This window comes from Vigna unguiculata, chromosome 5 (assembly GCF_037176805.1).
Source record: "Vigna unguiculata cultivar grain cowpea cultivar isolate G323 ecotype 2 chromosome 5, ASM3717680v1, whole genome shotgun sequence".
Lineage (NCBI taxonomy): Eukaryota > Viridiplantae > Streptophyta > Magnoliopsida > Fabales > Fabaceae > Vigna > Vigna unguiculata.
The window spans coordinates 49062267-49080869 of record NC_140796.1 but is presented as its reverse complement, the minus strand read 5'-3'; the positions used below and the strand labels follow the sequence as shown (position 1 = coordinate 49080869).

Genomic DNA, 18603 nt, shown 5'->3' with positions numbered 1-18603 from the left:
ATGAAGGCTCAACTCCCCTCTTTTATTGCCGAGTCCAATTGCATCATTTACTATGACTTGTATCTCTCTCTTTCTCTTCTCTTCTCTCTCTCTCTCACTACCTAGTCTCCATCTCTTTCTCTCTCCCTCATTCCATTGAAATTTATGGCAAGAGGGGGTGGACTCTCCATTGATTCAGATCCAATTGGGAGCTTCTTCCCCCACAACCCAGTAGTTCTCAACTCTTTCCCTGAAGACGACAACAACACCATCATCAACAACAACAGCAGTGGCCAACAAAAGTGGAAACTTGGTCCCAACATGGATGCCACGGTTAGCAGAAACAGGTCTCCATCATCTTCTCCAAACAACAACAACACCTCCACCTCCACCATCCCTTTTCAAGTCAACCTTTCCTCTGATAACAAAAGGCCCCACATCGACGAGATGGACTTCTTCCCTAACAAGACCGATGATGATCATAAAAACGGCATAAATAACTTTGCCTCTGCCTCCACCTCTGCACCTCCCTCACTAGACCACCTTCTTCACACACATGATCATTCCTCCACTCCTGCTATGTTGGAATTGAAAGTAAACGTGAGTCATCATCCTTTATCCTACAACACATGTCTTATGTTATGTTATATTATGTTATGTTCCATCACCATTCCTTCTCTGTTTATGTATTTTATGATGATCTTCATCATGTGCTCATGAATCTGATATTCTCTCTATAGACTGGTCTGAATCTTCTTACCACCAACACCGGTAGTGATCATGCCATGGTGGACGATCAAACGTCCACTAATTCCGAAGAAAAAAGAGCCAAGAGTGAGGTAAATGAATTTATATAACACACTAACCACAAAAGCAATTTTTTTGTTTTGTTTTGTTTTCTGGGTATAATTGGGGATGAATTCAGAAGTTATGTGTTTGATATATGACATCTGATTTTTCAGATGGTTGTTCTTCAAGCTGAGCTTGAGAGAATGAAGGTGGAGAATCATAGGCTGAGGAACATGCTTGATCAGGTTAACACCAATTACAATGCCTTGCAGATGCATTTGGTAAGTATTATGCAAGAACAGAAGGAGGAGGAGGGTGAGCAACAAGTGTTTGATGGAAAATTAGATGAGGAAAAACAAAGTGGGAATGGGGTCTTGGTGCCAAGACAATTTATGGATCTTGGGTTGGCTAGTAATGTTGATACTAATGAACCTTCTCATTCTTCCTCAGTGGGAAGAAGTCAGGATCTGTCAAAGTCGCCAATAAACAATGAGGTAGCATCAAAAGAATTTGACACCAAGAAGAATGGGAGTGTTAGTGATGAAGGATTTGATCAAGAGAAGAAGGAATTTGGAAGGGGGATTGAAAGAGAAGACAGTCCCTCAGAAGGGGCTGCCGCTACTAGCAATGTTCCAAAGTTTAGTCCTCCAAGAAACGTTGATCAAGCTGAGGCTACCATGAGAAAGGCAAGGGTTTCTGTCAGAGCTCGATCAGAGGCACCCATGGTCAGTTTCCTGTGGCTAGATACAACTTTTTGAGCATTATTTATGCCATTCTAGAATTGGAATTCATTTTGGTAATCTGCATAATCCTTTCACTATATAGAGTACTTAAATTCTAATGGGAAAGCACCACAGTCGACACCTAAGGAACTGTATACAAGTTTTGTCTTTTTTTCAATTTGCAAAGGCCAGATTGTATTTATGTATCTTCTTTAATTTTATTTTCACTTTCAACGGATAAAAAATTGTTTATTGTTTCAGATCACTGATGGGTGTCAATGGAGAAAGTATGGGCAGAAGATGGCCAAAGGAAACCCATGTCCTCGAGCATATTATAGATGTACCATGGCAGCAGGTTGCCCAGTGAGAAAACAGGTAGGTCATGTCCATTCTCAATCATAATTTCTTCCAAATTAAGTTGCAAATCTCATATACTTCAACTAGAAATGAAGATTAGTTTGATATTAGTTTAGCAACAGTGATAATAAGATAACTATAAATAGTATGCAAGAAAATTGAAGTATGGCACTTGGATCATTGTTCAACACTTGAACAGTAGGATAAAGTTAGGTAGTGGTATTGTATGAAATTGGTAACTAAAAATCTGTTTCACTGTTTATGTGTAAACAGGTGCAAAGGTGTGCTGATGACAGATCAATACTGATCACAACATATGAAGGGAATCACAATCACCCTTTGCCTCCAGCAGCTATTGCAATGGCACAAACAACTTCTGCAGCAGCTAGAATGCTGCTTTCAGGATCCATGTCAAGTGCTGATGGCCTAATGAATGGAAACTTCCTCACAAGGACACTCCTTCCTTGTTCTTCTAGCATGGCAACTATTTCAGCATCTGCACCATTCCCAACTGTTACATTGGATTTGACTCAGTCTCCAAACCCACTACAGTTCCCAAAGCCCCCAAACCAATTCCAAATCCCTTTCCCTGGTGTCCCTCAGAACTTTGCCAATTCCTCAGCCTCATTGCTGCCTCAGATATTTGGGCAGGCACTGTATAACCAGTCCAAGTTTTCTGGCCTCCAAATGTCACAGGATGCAGACCCTTCCCAGTTGAGTAACCAGTCTCAACGGCCACCACCACACCTTGCCGACACGGTGAGTGCTGCCACTGCTGCCATTGCAGCTGACCCCAACTTCACAGCAGCTTTGGCAGCAGCCATCACTTCTATCATTGGGGGTGCACAGCCAAACAACAACACCAGTACTAATAATAATGCCACCACATCCAGCAACACCAGCAATGCCAATGTTACCACATCAAACAACAACAAATAAAATCAACAATTCCAATTTCTCAGGGAATTGAACAGTTGAACTAGTTATAGTTTTATAGTTCACAAGTTTCAAAATTTTTGCTAGATTAATTTGATTTTTTTCCCCCTGTCAAATGGGCTCAAATTAATTTATGTTGAGCCAAATACTTCTTTTATCTCTTACATTTGTTCACTCAGGATATATTGTTATAAGACGGATAGCTGATATTCTTTTCTTTTTTATATGTCTGTGGTCAAAGTTGTATGACATAAGTAGAGAATAATGTGACATTTATATATAAAAGAAAGCAGATTAGTTTTCGATCTTTTTTGTATGGATTTGGAAATGAATGGAAAAGGTTGGTTTTTTTTGGTTGTTTGTGTTTGATGATGATGTGGATGGGGTTTGTATTTTTGTTGGTGGTGAGGGAAGAGGGTAAATGGAAGAAGAAATAGAAGATAAAAGAAGGGAAGTGGTAGCTGTTTCTTGAACGAAATGGCAGTGGGTAGAAGAGAAGGGAGGGAAAAAGGGGTCAAGAAAACCGTCTGAGAGTGGTTGAAAGAGGATGTGATGTGATTCATGGGACACGTGAAGAAGAAAATAAGATTGTATGAGAAAGAAAGATAAGAGAGAAGGCGACATCTTCAAGTTCCCTTTTCCCATTCGTAGCCCACTTGGCAGGTACCTTATCAGACCAAATGGATCATACTTTTTTTTTGTCTTTTCATTTCACAACATGTTAGTATTTCATGGTTTGGTTTGCTTGGGTTACCTCAATTATAAAAATAACTCACTTCGACTTGATTTACATCTGGTGAATCATAAGTTTATTAATTAAACTCTATTATTTTATATAATTATTAAAGTACAATAAAAGTTAATTAATTAGACTCATTTACTTTTATGGATACACTTAATATTCACCTTCCCACCTAATTAGAAATTAAAGTGTCAATATATAATTGAATAAAAAAATCATGATTCGGAATTTGTCTGAGTCTTAAATTTTTATATATTTTAGTCTTCAAATCTAAAAAATAATGAATATATTTTTTAATCAAACAACGTTAATTTTTGTTTTTGTTTTGTAAGATGGTGTTCTATATTTACATTTGAGTTATAAAAATACATTTAATATCAGTTTAAAATGTGTTTAACAAGTCAAGTAAAAATAAATTAAGAGAGTTGACTTAAAAGATTATATTTCTTCATCTTAAAGTTTAAAAATCAAACAATATCAAAGTTTAAAACATAAAAGAATTTGAATTTCGCATCAAATATTAAAAATTAAAAATATATTTAATTCAATAAATTAAATATTCAAATTATACAAATATTATTTAACATCATTCTATTCCTTAGAAGTATCAAATCATCTTATTAGAAGTAATAAAAATTATAAAAGGTTGTTATTTATAGATTATGAATTAATCTATCTCGAATTAACTTTAAAGTCATTTAATAAAAAAATAAGTGAATTAATTTAAATTTGACCCACATTTAAAATAATTGCATTTTTTCAATTCTATCGATTCAAACACAAGATAGATAGAAGGACGGCGATAGAAATTGGTGCTCGAAGAAGAATAAAAATAAGCATAATATTAGCACATGGTTCCTTTTAATTAAAATTATATTTTTACTGCTATTATTATCAATGATGATTAGTTGATTTTATTGATTTTTTTTATATTTACTTTTATTTTTAGAGTAAACTAGTTTTACTTATCTTTATAAAATTTTAATATCTTAGTGAGAATTTTGAGTACAATATAAGAACACCGTTCATGAAAATACAAAAGTACATTCTTTATACATATTATTATTACTATTTATAATTATTATTATTGTGGAAGTGTAAAAACGTTATAGACTTTATTGATAACTTTGTTTTGCGAAAAAATTATTGACATAACTAATTTTTATTAGAAATATTATGTTTTGACGCTTTTATTAAATAAACACCACTTGTCATTATTTTAATGATATAACAATATATATTAATAACTTATTTAAAGCATATAAAAATATAATTAAAATATGAGAATGCAATGTATTGTAATGTGTGTTTTCATCATAGATTGTAAAACTAAGAATCCTCTTTAGTTAAGCCACCCACTTGACTTTCAACCATTTTATTCAGCTAAAAATCCATAAATGTAAAGTCTTCGTTAAGAATAGAATGGTGCTCAGTTTAACATTTTGAATTTTTAAAATAAAATAGAAAAATATATTCTATTTCAACTTTTCATTTATCACTTTTAGAGAAAGAGATAAAATTAAATTTTTATTTATATATATTTTTACACAAAAAATCAGAGATATTGCATTTTTATTTCATATTATTTACTATTATTTCTTAAAAAATCATCTTAATATTGCCTATGTAGTTTGAGCACGAATTATTTATTTCCATTTCTCACGTTTACAACTTGTTGCATATACGGGCCTTATTTTCTCCTTAAAAAAATTGTAAAAAACTTTAAGAAAAAATATGTTACTATTTTACCAACTAATTTCTTAAAATATAAAAAACAGAATAAAAAAATTATTTTGTTTAACTATTTGTATTTTTTATAAAAGCCAAATGCGTTCCAATTTCCTAATATTCTTTTTAAATTTAGAGAAAAGGGAATAATATATATAAAAAAAAAGAGAGAGAGTAGAAGAACGGATTTAAAGTTTATACTTTTGAGATACAAAACAAATAGAAAATAAAAGCTCAATAAGTCCTTGGACTAACTCAAAAGTGGAATTGGTCCACTTAACAAATTTCTCTGCTAAAATCTTATAAATTTAAATTGTTTTGATAAAAAGTTGAACAATTGGTATTTTAAATGTATTTTAGTGCTATTTATTACTGATTAGATTTGAACAGTCAAATATTAACAAAATAATTCCAGTTTTTGTAATTGGCAAATTCAGATTCGTCATTCTTAGTCACATTTCTTCTCCCCTCACAAAACAACATATTTATACCATTGTTCTAAATATTTTTATGTTTTGAATTGTTACTGATACAATAAAATTTTACAATTTAACCCAAAAAAATAATGGAAATATTGAACAATATATATATATATATATATATATATATATATATATATATATATATATATATATATCGCTTAATTTTAAGAAATAATATGATATCTAAAAAATATATAAATTCTTATTATCAGATAATAATTTATTATAACTTAAATATAAAAGAAACATTGTAGTGAATTAATTGTAATATTTTTAGTTATTCTTACATCATATTTGAATTATTTAAAGTTATATTTTTAATGTTATCTTTAAGCGATTCAATAGTACTTTTTTGTTTTTACAATTTGATTTGTAAATTAACAAAATATTAATAATTATAAAACAATGATAATTGAAAATAAATATTACATATTATTTTACTTCTATATTTATATTTTTACACAGCATAATATATTTATGTATACCATATTCAAAGTTTTTGAGTCACGTGTTATATGATTTTAATAAATCATTAAAGTTTATATATTTTTATTATTATTTGTTCATATAATTTATTGAACTTTAAACTTAAGACAAAGAGATTGTTTTCTTCTCTCATGTTAAGTGTGCCATATTTTGAATGAAAAATAACAACGAAAAAGTATTAAATTAAATGTTTCTGTAAAAATAAATTAATTAATTAAAATTAAAAAAAATATAGTTTACAGTAAATAATTTTGGAAAAATTTAAATATTGTATAAACATGCAATATGTGATTTTGTTTTCATACTTGTGAAAGTAAATATCGACATAGATAGAGTAAACCCTTAATATGACTGCTCTGTTACATTGCAAAGAGTGTTCAGTTGAATTATAAATTGTGTGTAAATAAACTTAAGGTTATGTTGACTTGTTTTTAATTTTATATTTAGATTTTGTATGTTATATTTAAATCCTTTTTAAGTTATTTTTAAATTATTTAAAAGACAGAATTTAATTACTAAAATGGTATTTTATTAAAATAAGATATCGTATTTAAATGTACTAACTGGTCAACATTTAGAATGAGATATTATTATATATAAGTAACAAAATTAACAAATGATATACTAAACAGTAAGTTGATTTTCAAAGTCTGTTTTATATAGTTAAATAAATATGGATGCTCTTGTGTTCATACCTTGGAAATGTTGTCATATTTTAAAAATGAGTTGAATCTATCAAATTCAAATAAACTTTAAAGGATGCAATGTATGGGTAAACAAGAACAAATAACAAATAAAAGGTAAAATTAAAAAATATAAGTGGATTAAAGAGATGAAATAAAAATAATATCCCTTTTAGTGTCCCTGTTATAAGTGCAACAGAGAGATTTAATAAAATTCTCCAAAACAAGAATAAGAAAAGATTTGCATATTCTAAAAATACTTACAACTCTCACAAGTTTTTAATACAATTTATAAATAAAAATGTTCAAAATTCATTTAAAGAAGAAAATGTGAAACAAAAGCAAAACTATGCTAGGTTTATACAACTTTTTTTTATGAAGTAATCTGATACATTTACACACTTAACCTCCTTGTTAACAAGAGACAATTTAATACATGAACTTGTAAGTGAATTATATTATATATTATAAATTGAATTTTAAACCTAACTTAATTTTATAAAATTAATTTATGAGGTTTGCATTTCTTTTATTTGTGTATATAATTATTGACTTATTAACACTAATTTTTTAAGTAATTTTAATATTTTTATTTATTAACTTTAGGTAAGCAAGTGTAGACAATAAGTATGGTAATCTCATGGATACACAAATAAGACCTAAAATTACTATAAATCGGATTTAGTAAGAAGATTAGGAGTATTTGCTATTACATGCGTATAAAATATACCTAATTAGACTCAATATGGTAGCTTTTCTTTATTTTACTTTTCTTACTTTTCAAATTCCTCTTAGTTTTTCCTTGTGATTATTCGTATATATTTACATGTGTTTAATTGAAGAAAATAAATAAAGACTATAAATAGAAAGAAATATATTGAAAAAAATTAAATAAAACATATAAAAAAGTAAATATTTATTTGTTGTAACAGTAAAAATATATAAAATACCTTAAGAGACTTTTTGTTTATTAGTTATAACTATGTGAAAGTAGTATATTAACACTTTGGAAAAGTATCTTTGCATACTTATTTAATTAACGTTAAGGTAGTATGATTTTGACGTCTAATAAACTTTTACATACTCTTTATATCTACTATTTTATCTTTCTATCTCTATTTTTTTTATAAATATAAAAATTAACTTTTTTTAAAGACTAAAATATTCATAACAACGGGTTGTAGAGGTGTAAAAAAATTATTTTTCTTAATTTTATGAAGATTAAATATGAATTCATAATTGTTTCAAATTTTGGTCCAGTTTAGTCTTTAAACTTTAAAAATAAATAGATATAATTTTTTAATTCAACAACATAGAATTTTCTTACGTCTTCAACCATATTCTAATTTAACATTTGAACTTGAATGTGTAAATACTGTAAACAATTCAAATAAAGCTGAAACCTAGTTGGGTTAAAGAGATTTTATCTATTCATTTTTAAGGTTTGAAGATCAAAATATAGGGTTAAATATAGGGTTTGGAATTAGTAATTTTGAAACTTTGGATCAATTTAGTCATTTATCTCTTGAAATACGTGTATTTAGTCTTTTTAATCAAATTTTGTTAGATTTATTTGATGTTTCGTACGCATTTTAGGATTATATTTGAGTTATTTATACTGTTTGATACATTTTTGCTTTAATGTTAAGTCAAATACAATTATAAAACGCGCTTGAAATGTCAAATAAACTTAACAAAATTTGATTAAAATGACTAAATCCGCGTATTTCGAAAGATAAAGTACTAAATTGGTCCAAATTTTTTGAAATGAACTAATTCTAAAATTCACTAAAAATTAAGGAACCAACAACATATTTAATCCCAAAATATATTAAAATTTGAAATAAAAACGCATTCTAATTCTATGTCTAAATTCAAAAATGGAAAATATATTTAATCCATTTTATAACTATTTTCTTAGGTATGATGAAATGTGTTCACGAGTTATTAGGAAGAAAACAAGAGAATGAAGTCGAGTTGCCGAGTAAAGTGGAAAAGGTGGGTGAATTTAGGTAAAGTTTTGAGTTTGAGGTGGTAAAGTGTGAGAAAGTTGTGATGAATTTGGCAGAAGCTTGTGGGTTTCATCATTTATTTTTTGCATGCTTTCACTGCCAAATTGAAAGGTGAAGTAAGTAACAGAAGAGGGTTATGATTCATCAACATTCTCCTGCTTCTCACTCATATGTTACCCAGCAACTAAAGTTCCAATCATATTGCTCTACAGAATTTTGTGCAATCATCACCAAAGATTATAATTCATCATCGTTCAATAAAAAAGCTTCGTTTTTCACGCTAACTGCATCAAATACTTCTTTTTGCCTCATCAAATAAGGAATACAATTGATTGGGTGCATCATCTTCCAATTCTGTTATTTGGATTATATTACCCTTTTAATCATATTTCCCTATGCAAATGCACTAACAAAAACATCTCCATTACTATTATTTTATTATTATTATGTCTGCTATCATTTTATACTATACTTTTGGGCTTTTTCCTCCTGCACCTCCTCATCTCTTGGCACACTCTCCTAATTTTTAAAGTAACCATTTTATCCTTTATAAAACTGACCTCTACATTTCCTATTCTACAAACTTTTCAAACAACTTTATGTTTAAAAACAAGTTTTCTTTTTGCAAGGGGTTCTCTCTCTTCTTCTTTCTTTGTAGCATTTTCACTCTCTCTCTCTCTTGTTTTTTTCCCTGCAGTGGTAATATGGAGTAGTGGAAAGATTATTTTAGTCCTTTTCTGTTATTATGAATGTCGTCAGTAACGATGGGTGCAGAAAGCAAAAGTCTACTTTTGTTACCCATAAGTTTACGTAGACCAGTTTCACTTTTGGGTCTTTCTTCCTGCACCTCCAAAATTTCTTCTACACCTCCAAAATTTCTTTAAATTCTCAAAAAACCCTTTGACCATTTAAGGAAACCCACGAACATCACACTCCGAAAATTATTTTCGGATGTCGACTTCCGAAAATCAAAATATATAACTTTCGGAAATTAAAATATTATCACAAAAAGTCGACTTTCGGAAATCAAAATATATTACTGAAAGTCAACTTCCAGAAGTCAAAATATATCATCGGAAGTCGACTTCCGAAAGTCAAAATATATCACCGGAAGTCAAAATGTATCATCGGAAATTGATTTCGAAAGCAATTTTAGGAATGTGATGTCCGTGGATTTCCTTAAATGGTCAAAGAATTTTTTGGGAATTTAAAGAAATTTTGGAGGAGGGAAAGAAATGCTTAAAGGTGTAGGAAGAAAGACCCTTCACTTTTTCATCCATTATGGATTCCAAGATTTGGGCTTTTGGGTAAGAGGACAAGGCTGAAACAGAAGGCCTAGTTTAAGGATCTTATAAAAGGCCTTGAATCGAAAAGGGGCTTCTTCCTGCACCTATATAATTTCAGTCAGCAGTCCCATAAATTTGTTAATTTATTGTATAATAAGAAATATAAATTTTACATTTCAACAATATATTTTATTTATTTTTATTATATAATATCTGAAATACATAATTCAGAATATAAAAATTATGTTTCGAATTATATAATTTAAAATATAAAAATTATATTTTAAATTATAGAATTCAGAATATAAATATTTGTAGTTTGAATTGTGCAATAAAAAATAAATTTTTTCTTTTGGAATTAGAGATGTTCAAATCAAACTAAAAATATTTATATTCCAAACTTTACATTTTAAAGTACAGAAATTTACGAAAGTCCTGGATGAAATTATGAAGGTGTAAGAAGAAGCAACATTGAAAAGGAATCCTACAACATGACCATTCACACATAAAACTATGTTGAATGGTAGTTGGACCTGTAACTCCACATGTGAATTTGAATGGTAGTTGATGTTTGTACTATGACATGCATGTATATGCATGTTACGTGTTACCATTTCTTCAAGATCTCTCTGTTTAGTCTATCTGAATTTGCTCAGGTAGGTGACTCTACTTCTTCATCCCTTCTCTTTTTCATTTTATTGCAATTATATAGTAAGCATATCTAATCAGTACCTCCCATTGTAGTGGTAAAAAACTACATATTTCATGCAAAATCTTTAAAAAATTGTCACATAATATAGCTGATACTGGTTTCTAATATGCATTATCAATTCCACAGCACACAGAATGGGTTCCAAACATAATTTGGTTGCACTTTTCCTGTTACTTCTCCACCCTGTGGTTCTCTCAGGACCTACCAATGGGATAATTAGATTTGCATTGAAAAAGAACAAATTTGATCAAAGCAAAATTCTCAAAAGACATACTGGTGAAGAAGGAACAACAGTGAGAGATGAAAATTCTGATGATATAAGTAATATTCGGTTAAAGAATTACATGAATGCTCAGTATTTTGGTCAGATTGGTATTGGTACTCCTCCTCAGAAATTTACTGTTATATTTGACACTGGAAGTTCCAATCTTTGGGTGCCTTCTTCCAAGTGTTACTTTTCAGTAAGTTTTCATTATTTCTCTCTCTATATATGGTGAAAGCTTTCTACAAAGTTTAGATTTTGATTCCACAGGGTTGTGTGCAGGTTGCTTGCTATCTGCACTCAAGATACAAGTCAAGCCAATCTGGCTCCTACAAAAGAAATGGTACAAACCCTCATTCTTGGTTTTTGGTTCATGCAACTTCTCTAGAAACACCTTGCCTTCTCATGAAAATTGCTTTTGCATGTAATTGCAAAAGAATATGATTATACTAAAATATCAGTATTTTCTGCCAAATAAATGTTGACATACTCAACAAATTCTTCATGCTTTTACTTCACGTGTCTGTATGATGTTCTTCATGATTTCTTCCTCTGATATTTTTTTGCAGGGTCATCAGCTGAAATCCATTATGGAACTGGGCAAATTTCAGGTTTCTTTAGCCGGGACCATGTCAAGATTGGAGACTTGAATGTTTATGGCCAGGTAAATTTTTCTAAATGGACACTTCTGAACTATTCTTCAATTTAGTACTGTTTCATGAGTGTTCTTTATTCAATCTACCTGGCTTTAGGATTTTATTGAAGCAACAAGAGAACCTAGCCTCACATTTTTGGCAGCCAAATTTGATGGCATTTTGGGGTTAGGATTTCAAGAGATATCTGTTGGAAATGCTGCTCCTATCTGGTAATTTGATGAATGCTTTTTGAAGCATAAGTATTGAATTTCAACTATCATATTCAACAGCCAATTACAACACCCTATCTATCAACTAAGTAGATTCATTATTATCCCTAAATTGAAAAAATTGCTTTGTCTGTGATTGCCTGTTACCACTCATAGGTATAATATGCTACATCAAAAGCTTGTAGCACAACCAGTATTTTCATTCTGGTTAAACCGCAATAGTGATGAGGAACAGGGTGGAGAGATTGTATTTGGTGGAGTTGATTCAGATCATTACAAGGGTGAGCACACATATGTCCCAGTTACTCATAAAGGCTATTGGCAGGTAATCCATAATGAAACTCATTAATATTTTGCCATTACATTTTCTTAATTTTGTTCCCTAACTATTTTCCCTTTCAATTGCAGATTGAAATAGGAGATGTTCTAATTGATAACTTAACAACTGGTATGCATTACATATAAACACAAATACCAAGTAATATTCTTGAAAGTGGGGATCATGGTGCTATTTCAATCCATACTGTTGTTTTTTGTTGTTACTGGTTTAACCTTAATTTTTTATGTATATAAGATGCAAACTTTAATTTTTCAGGATTTTGTGCTTCCAAGTGCTCTGCAATTGTTGATTCTGGAACCTCTTTGTTGGCTGGTCCAACGGTATGAAAAGGAATTCCTTTTAAAAAATGTGTTTTATCTCGTTTGGAGAGCCAAAGCCAATACTAAATTGTTTGCATAAAGAGTTATCTCATTGATCTATTTCTGATCAATGCATCAGTCCCTGCATATATGCATCAACCTGTGATCACTGATGTGGAATGAGATGTGAAACTGATTAAAGTTTAAAAGTTGTATATATTTTAGGGTGTGATTGCTCAAATCAACCATGCAATTGGAGCAGTTGGTCTTGTGAGCCAAGATTGCAAGGCAGTGGTTGCTCAATATGGTAAAACCATATTAGACAAGCTGATAAACAAGGTAATATTATTAATTTACATTTCTCGAGACTTACAAATGCTACATTCATGCATTTCCAACCAAACATCATTAACAAACTTCCAAATTATCTATTTCATAGGCTTTGTCACAACAGATTTGCTCTCAAATTGGTTTGTGTGCTTTTGATGGTACTCAAGGTGTAAGGTATGATCTGATCAAACTATAGGTAGTGTTGTGATGAATGATGTTATGTACTTTGATGATCATTTTGCTGCATAAAAGGAAAATAGTCACAAATTCTCCTATAATTTTTAGTAAGGGAATCCAGAGTGTGGTTGATAAAAACAAAGCAAAGACATCTTATAGTTGGAATGATGCTGGATGCACGGCTTGTGAGATGGCTGTGGTATGGATGAAAAATCGTCTACGATTAAATGAGACAGAAGATCAAATCTTAGACTATGCCAATTCGGTAAACCATTTTTCATAATCAAGTTTGCAGAAAACATAATTAGTGTCCCTTTTAAGAATCTCATATTCTGTAATCTCTGTTGCATTTTATAGCTCTGTGACATGCTTCCCAGTCCAAATGGAGAATCAACTGTTGAATGCAGTACTTTATCAAAGATGCCTAATGTTTCATTCACCATAGGGGGAAAAGTGTTTGAGCTTTCCCCAGAACAGGTATAAACACTTCCGAAGATTAGTTTTAATTAGCACAATTTTGTTAATGAAGACTTGTTGCATGAATCAGTATATTCTTAAAGTGGGAAAAGGAGCCACAGCACAATGCATTAGCGGATTTATAGCATTAGACATTGCTCCTCCTCGTGGACCTTTATGGTATGCATCTTTCTTTTCTTGTAAAATCTTCCAGCTTCACACATTTCTCTCCTTAATTAGCTTCTCATCTTAATAACAAGTTTACAATCTCATCTTTCAACATGTTATAGTCTCACAAAAACATTCAACTCATTAAGAAACACCAGAAATTTGTATTCTCCGATTTATAACCATGTGGGAAATAAATCTCTTGTGAGATGTGATGTTCCAATGTTCCTTAAAAGTTTAGAAATATTAGGCCTATATATTCACCTTTTCTCACCGTATGAATGTTGCTTCTAAAATACAGGATTTTGGGAGACATTTTCATGGGTCGCTATCATACAGTGTTCGATTATGGCAATATGAAAGTTGGATTTGCTGAATCAGCATAGGATTATTTGCTTGGTTGGGAAGAAACTACTGTGTCTTATCCGCTCAATATTACAAACTCTAATCTTGTGATACATGCTTATAAATAAACTTACTATTGCCATGCACTATGTGATCAACCCTATTGAAAATTTAACTTTACGAAACAGTAAAGATTTAAAAAGTTATATCCAAAGTCTAGAAGTAGTTAGAGAAAACATGGAGGTGGTGCACAGTATTAGAAGATAATACACATTTTCTATAATCAAATTTATAGATATAATTATACACAAAATTGATAACAAAATTGAGACAGTTCAGTCAATTATGTCTATAGCTGATTTATATAAAAAGTCTTATTTCTTACATTTTATGTGATGTTTTTAATCAATTGGTTTTCAAATTTTCTCTCTAAAAACAATACACTACTCTGCCAAAAGGTTTTGTTGACCGATCATAAGACATATCGAAAAACATTGAAAATCTAAATCTTAGATTTGAGTAGAGATGATGGAGTTGGACAATATCGTATATGAAAAATGATTTTTTGACTACTAAATTTTGATAACTTTCTCTTACAATTTTATATGACATCTTTTAAGTGATTTTCTGTTCTTTTATTTTCTCATTTTCAATATTTAAAACCACTTAAAAAATAATACATTATGTTATAAGAAAAAGTTGTCAAAATTTGATAGTTAAAATATCATTGTCCTTTCATATATCTCTTGAATCAATCTTCTTATGTAGAAAAGAAGTAGATAAAAAGAGTGAAGGTAGTTTGATACATTAGTATTGATTATAATAATTAGAGTTTACTTTGAAGGGATTTGAGGTTTTGTTTTTGTTTTTGATTAGGATGTTTTTTAATAAGCGCACTTGACTTGGCACCACCATACACCATACATACCATAACGGAACTTGAAAGCAAACATGAAATGAAGGTTCTTCCTTTTCGTATTCTATTCTTCTACTACACACTTTTATCTCTTGCCTCCACCTTCTTCATCATTCCACCACACCTCTTTTCCCCCTTCTTTTTTTCACTTTTTTCAGTCTCACAACCAAAGCAACAATGCTCAAACTTCAAATCACAACAATCTCATTATCTACATTTTTCTTTCTTTTTTCTATATTTTCATTTTCTTTCCTTTTCTGGTTAGGATGATGTAATAAGATACCAGTCAAGAAGAATTTGGTGTGTGTGTGTGTGTTTTTTCTGTTAAAATGTCTAGTTAAATTGGTTGAATATACTGCGTAAAGTTATGGTCAATTCTCTCTCTCTCTACATATATTCATGTCTTACTAATAAAAAAATGAATTTGATATATTTTTATATTTTTAGAAGAGTTTTGCCTTTTGCTTGATATCTGGTACATACAGTATTGGAACATTTTTAAAAAGTAAAACTTTATCGTATTCCAATAGATGAGAAAAAAAAAAAAAATCTTTTGGGTACGAGTGATTAATGAAAAATGTTAATTTGTAAAGAAGTAGGAATAAACTTTTCTCATTTTAAAACAAGGAGAGTTCACCTAAACTTATTCTGTATGAAAACAAGATGTTGGAGTAATTTCTATTATTCTTAATTAAGTTTGTATAATAATGATTTGCAAATGTTCATATTGATTTTGATTAAAATAGAAAATGTAAAGGACAAAAATGAGTGTAAAATAAACCTACAAACCTTGTACTTATTATATCCATTATTTTTATTACTCATATTTATTGCGTTTATTTAAATCATTTCAAGAAAATCTCTTAATAACTTACAGCAATTCTAACTTCACGATCAATTCCTTAATTATCAAATTATAATCTTGTTTTAAGAATATGAATTTAGTCAACTAGAAACCCTAAATTTATAGCATTTGAAATAGTTAGATGAATTTATTTTGGACATGATTAATTCATCTTAAACATTAAGCACGCAATCAATCAACTAACAGAAATACGAATAAAAAAGAAAAAACAATTCATAAATCACATGATCACTGAAAAGATATAACACCAATGATTCATGAGTCCAACTCACATAAAAAATTAACATCACCTCTAATATTAATATATATATATATATATATTAATATATATATATATATATATATATATAATACAATTATGATATTATACATAAAACTAAATAATTTTGACTTTTGAGAGGTTAGATGCAACATTTTCCTTTTTCTTTTATTTAACTTTTGTTAAATTAATGAAATATTTCTCAAGTCCTTGATATAATATACTTATTAAATAATCAAAGTAATTAATTTAGTGTACTTTATTGAATTTTAAAAACAAGATTTACCTTTATTACTAATAATTGGTAAAATTATTTTCTTATTATTTATTAATAAAAATACATTCATAATAAGGACAAAACAAGAAAAACAAGATTTAATACTTTATAAAAGTTATAAAATATCTTATAAAATTTTCAAAGTTCTTCTAAACCATGTCTTATCCTACGAATTAGAAAGAAAATAATTTTAAATTCAAGATGCTTAATTAGCTACATTTCTTTTATGATAGTTACTGTTTTAAGTCAAGAAAATAGTACCCACTTTTTTACCTTTATTTTTTATATTTTTAATAAATAAAACGATAAAATAAGCAACAACAAAATAAACCATTCAAGTATATTTACATGTTTAAATAAAAAATATTTAATATATTTTTAGCTAATTCCAAAATAAATTATGTGCAATAAATATTTAGAAACTAGAAAGAAGTAAATATTTAATTAGTATCACCTTCCAACTTAAATATAAGTAAATTAATTATGTTCACATTAATTAAGAATAGTAATTAAGCTTACTTAATGGTTTCGTTTACATAATAAAAGAAAGAATACTTTTCAAAATATTCTGAGTTAGATATTATTATGAGAAAAGGTATTTATATTTTAATATATTTAATTGATGGAAAGAAGTAAGGTGCGTTGTTGCACCAAACACATGGGAACATAGGTGTCTCAAAATATAAAACGTGCTGTTTTAAACTCACACGTGTTCCCTACGTGTCCGTAACGGTCCCACTTTTGTTCTGTATCCCGTAACTAGTAACAACAGCGCCGAAACAAAACCTTTTCATCCATACAAACCGAAAGGAAAACAAAAGGGAGAAAAGAGGGCCACGTGACTTGCGTGTGATCCAATCCAACCATCTTTCCACTCTCACTCTCACCGCCACCTTCCAACTCACCTCAATAATTTTATTTTTAATTCACAAATCCAATACATTTTATACTAAATAATACATTTTTATCTATTAAAAATATAATTTATTTAATAAAATTTTAATAAATTCACTACCTATTTTTTTCATATATTAATATATAAAAAATAACAATTGATTTAAGTTTTAAGTCTCTCAAAAAATAAAATAATTTTAAATAATTTCTATTAAAAAATTAATATATTGAGTGGTCATAATTTTTTATATTATTTATTTGCGTTTACGTGGTTTTTACGCATTAAAAACATATCAAATTTTATGATTAATATAGAGATATAATACAACACAACTTATTTTTAAGAAACGCTAATTAGTGTTCTAAGATGTTGAGATACGGTTTAAGATGTAATTTTGTAAAATTTTATAAATATCTGTAATATTATTAAATGAATTATGACTTTAATAATTATTAGTGAACTTTTATTTGAATTAGAGGACAAAATTGTTAAGTGTTATATATCTCTTATTATAATATTAAATGGGTTATGACATTAATAATTATTATTATACTTTTTTTATTTAGAAGATAAAAATGTCCATAAATAATATATATTTCTGATTAATAATTTATTTTAGACGAAAAAATAAACAATAATTAAATAATAAAATAATTATATTTTTATGTTACTAAAAATTAAAAAATATATAATTAAAAGAAAACAAAATATTATTTGTTTTTTAATAAGACAATATTATGTTATTTATTTTTTATTTTTTTATTTAAAAACAATAACATTTTATTTTTTATTAATTTAAGTTTTTTTATATTTAATTATATTTTAATTTTAAGTAACATTAAAATATAGTTATTTAATTATTTTTTTAATTTTTTTTAGTATGTAACATATAAATTATTAATTATATTTGTATAGTATTTAAGACAAATTTTATCTTATAAATAAAGTAAAATTGTATTATGATAAGTATTTATTTAATATAATAGTTAACTATTAATTTTTACAAAATTCAATATTCATTAATTACACCGTAAATTTTGGTTAAAAAATTCTTATTATTATAAAAACACGTTGAGATAGCAAAAAAACTCCTTGATCATTACAAGTGTGAACATGAAAATTATTAAAAATTATAAATTAATGTCATTGTAAACACTATTTAAATTAAAACAATAAAATTCGGTAGTCATAATTTTTTAGTTAATGGTAATATCCTTTCATATTAATTCCAAAAC

At 28.5% G+C, this 18603-nt stretch overlaps 1 protein-coding gene and 1 pseudogene across 2 annotated transcripts; both read left to right on the top strand.

Annotated features, from left to right (window-relative positions):
• LOC114185884 (putative WRKY transcription factor 31) lies at positions 1 to 3094 on the top strand (annotated as a pseudogene). The gene is made up of 5 exons (XR_014995232.1): positions 1 to 579; positions 720 to 818; positions 942 to 1493; positions 1752 to 1865; positions 2121 to 3094. The product of XR_014995232.1 is annotated as a putative WRKY transcription factor 31 (transcript).
• A 7702-nt stretch (positions 3095 to 10796) lies between these two features.
• Positions 10797 to 14302, top strand: LOC114183978 (cyprosin-like). The gene is made up of 14 exons (XM_028071197.1): positions 10797 to 10858; positions 11041 to 11375; positions 11459 to 11519; positions 11746 to 11840; positions 11929 to 12041; positions 12198 to 12366; positions 12450 to 12489; positions 12637 to 12701; positions 12906 to 13019; positions 13120 to 13184; positions 13296 to 13452; positions 13545 to 13664; positions 13735 to 13823; positions 14113 to 14302. The coding sequence occupies exons 2-14, from the start codon at positions 11049 to 11051 to the stop codon at positions 14195 to 14197; spliced, it is 1500 nt and encodes a 499-aa protein (XP_027926998.1). The 5' UTR covers positions 10797 to 10858; positions 11041 to 11048; the 3' UTR covers positions 14198 to 14302.
• Positions 14303 to 18603: the final 4301 nt, after the last annotated feature.

Excerpts from the sequence above, each read along its gene's own strand:
- LOC114183978 (XM_028071197.1), top strand. The coding sequence starts at position 11,049 with ATGGGTTCCAAACATAATTTGGTTGCACTTTTCCTGTTACTTCTCCAC. Across the intron at positions 13,020-13,119 it reads TAGACAAGCTGATAAACAAG|GCTTTGTCACAACAGATTTG; the intron begins GTAATATTATTA and ends TCTATTTCATAG. Across the intron at positions 13,665-13,734 it reads TTGAGCTTTCCCCAGAACAG|TATATTCTTAAAGTGGGAAA; the intron begins GTATAAACACTT and ends TGCATGAATCAG.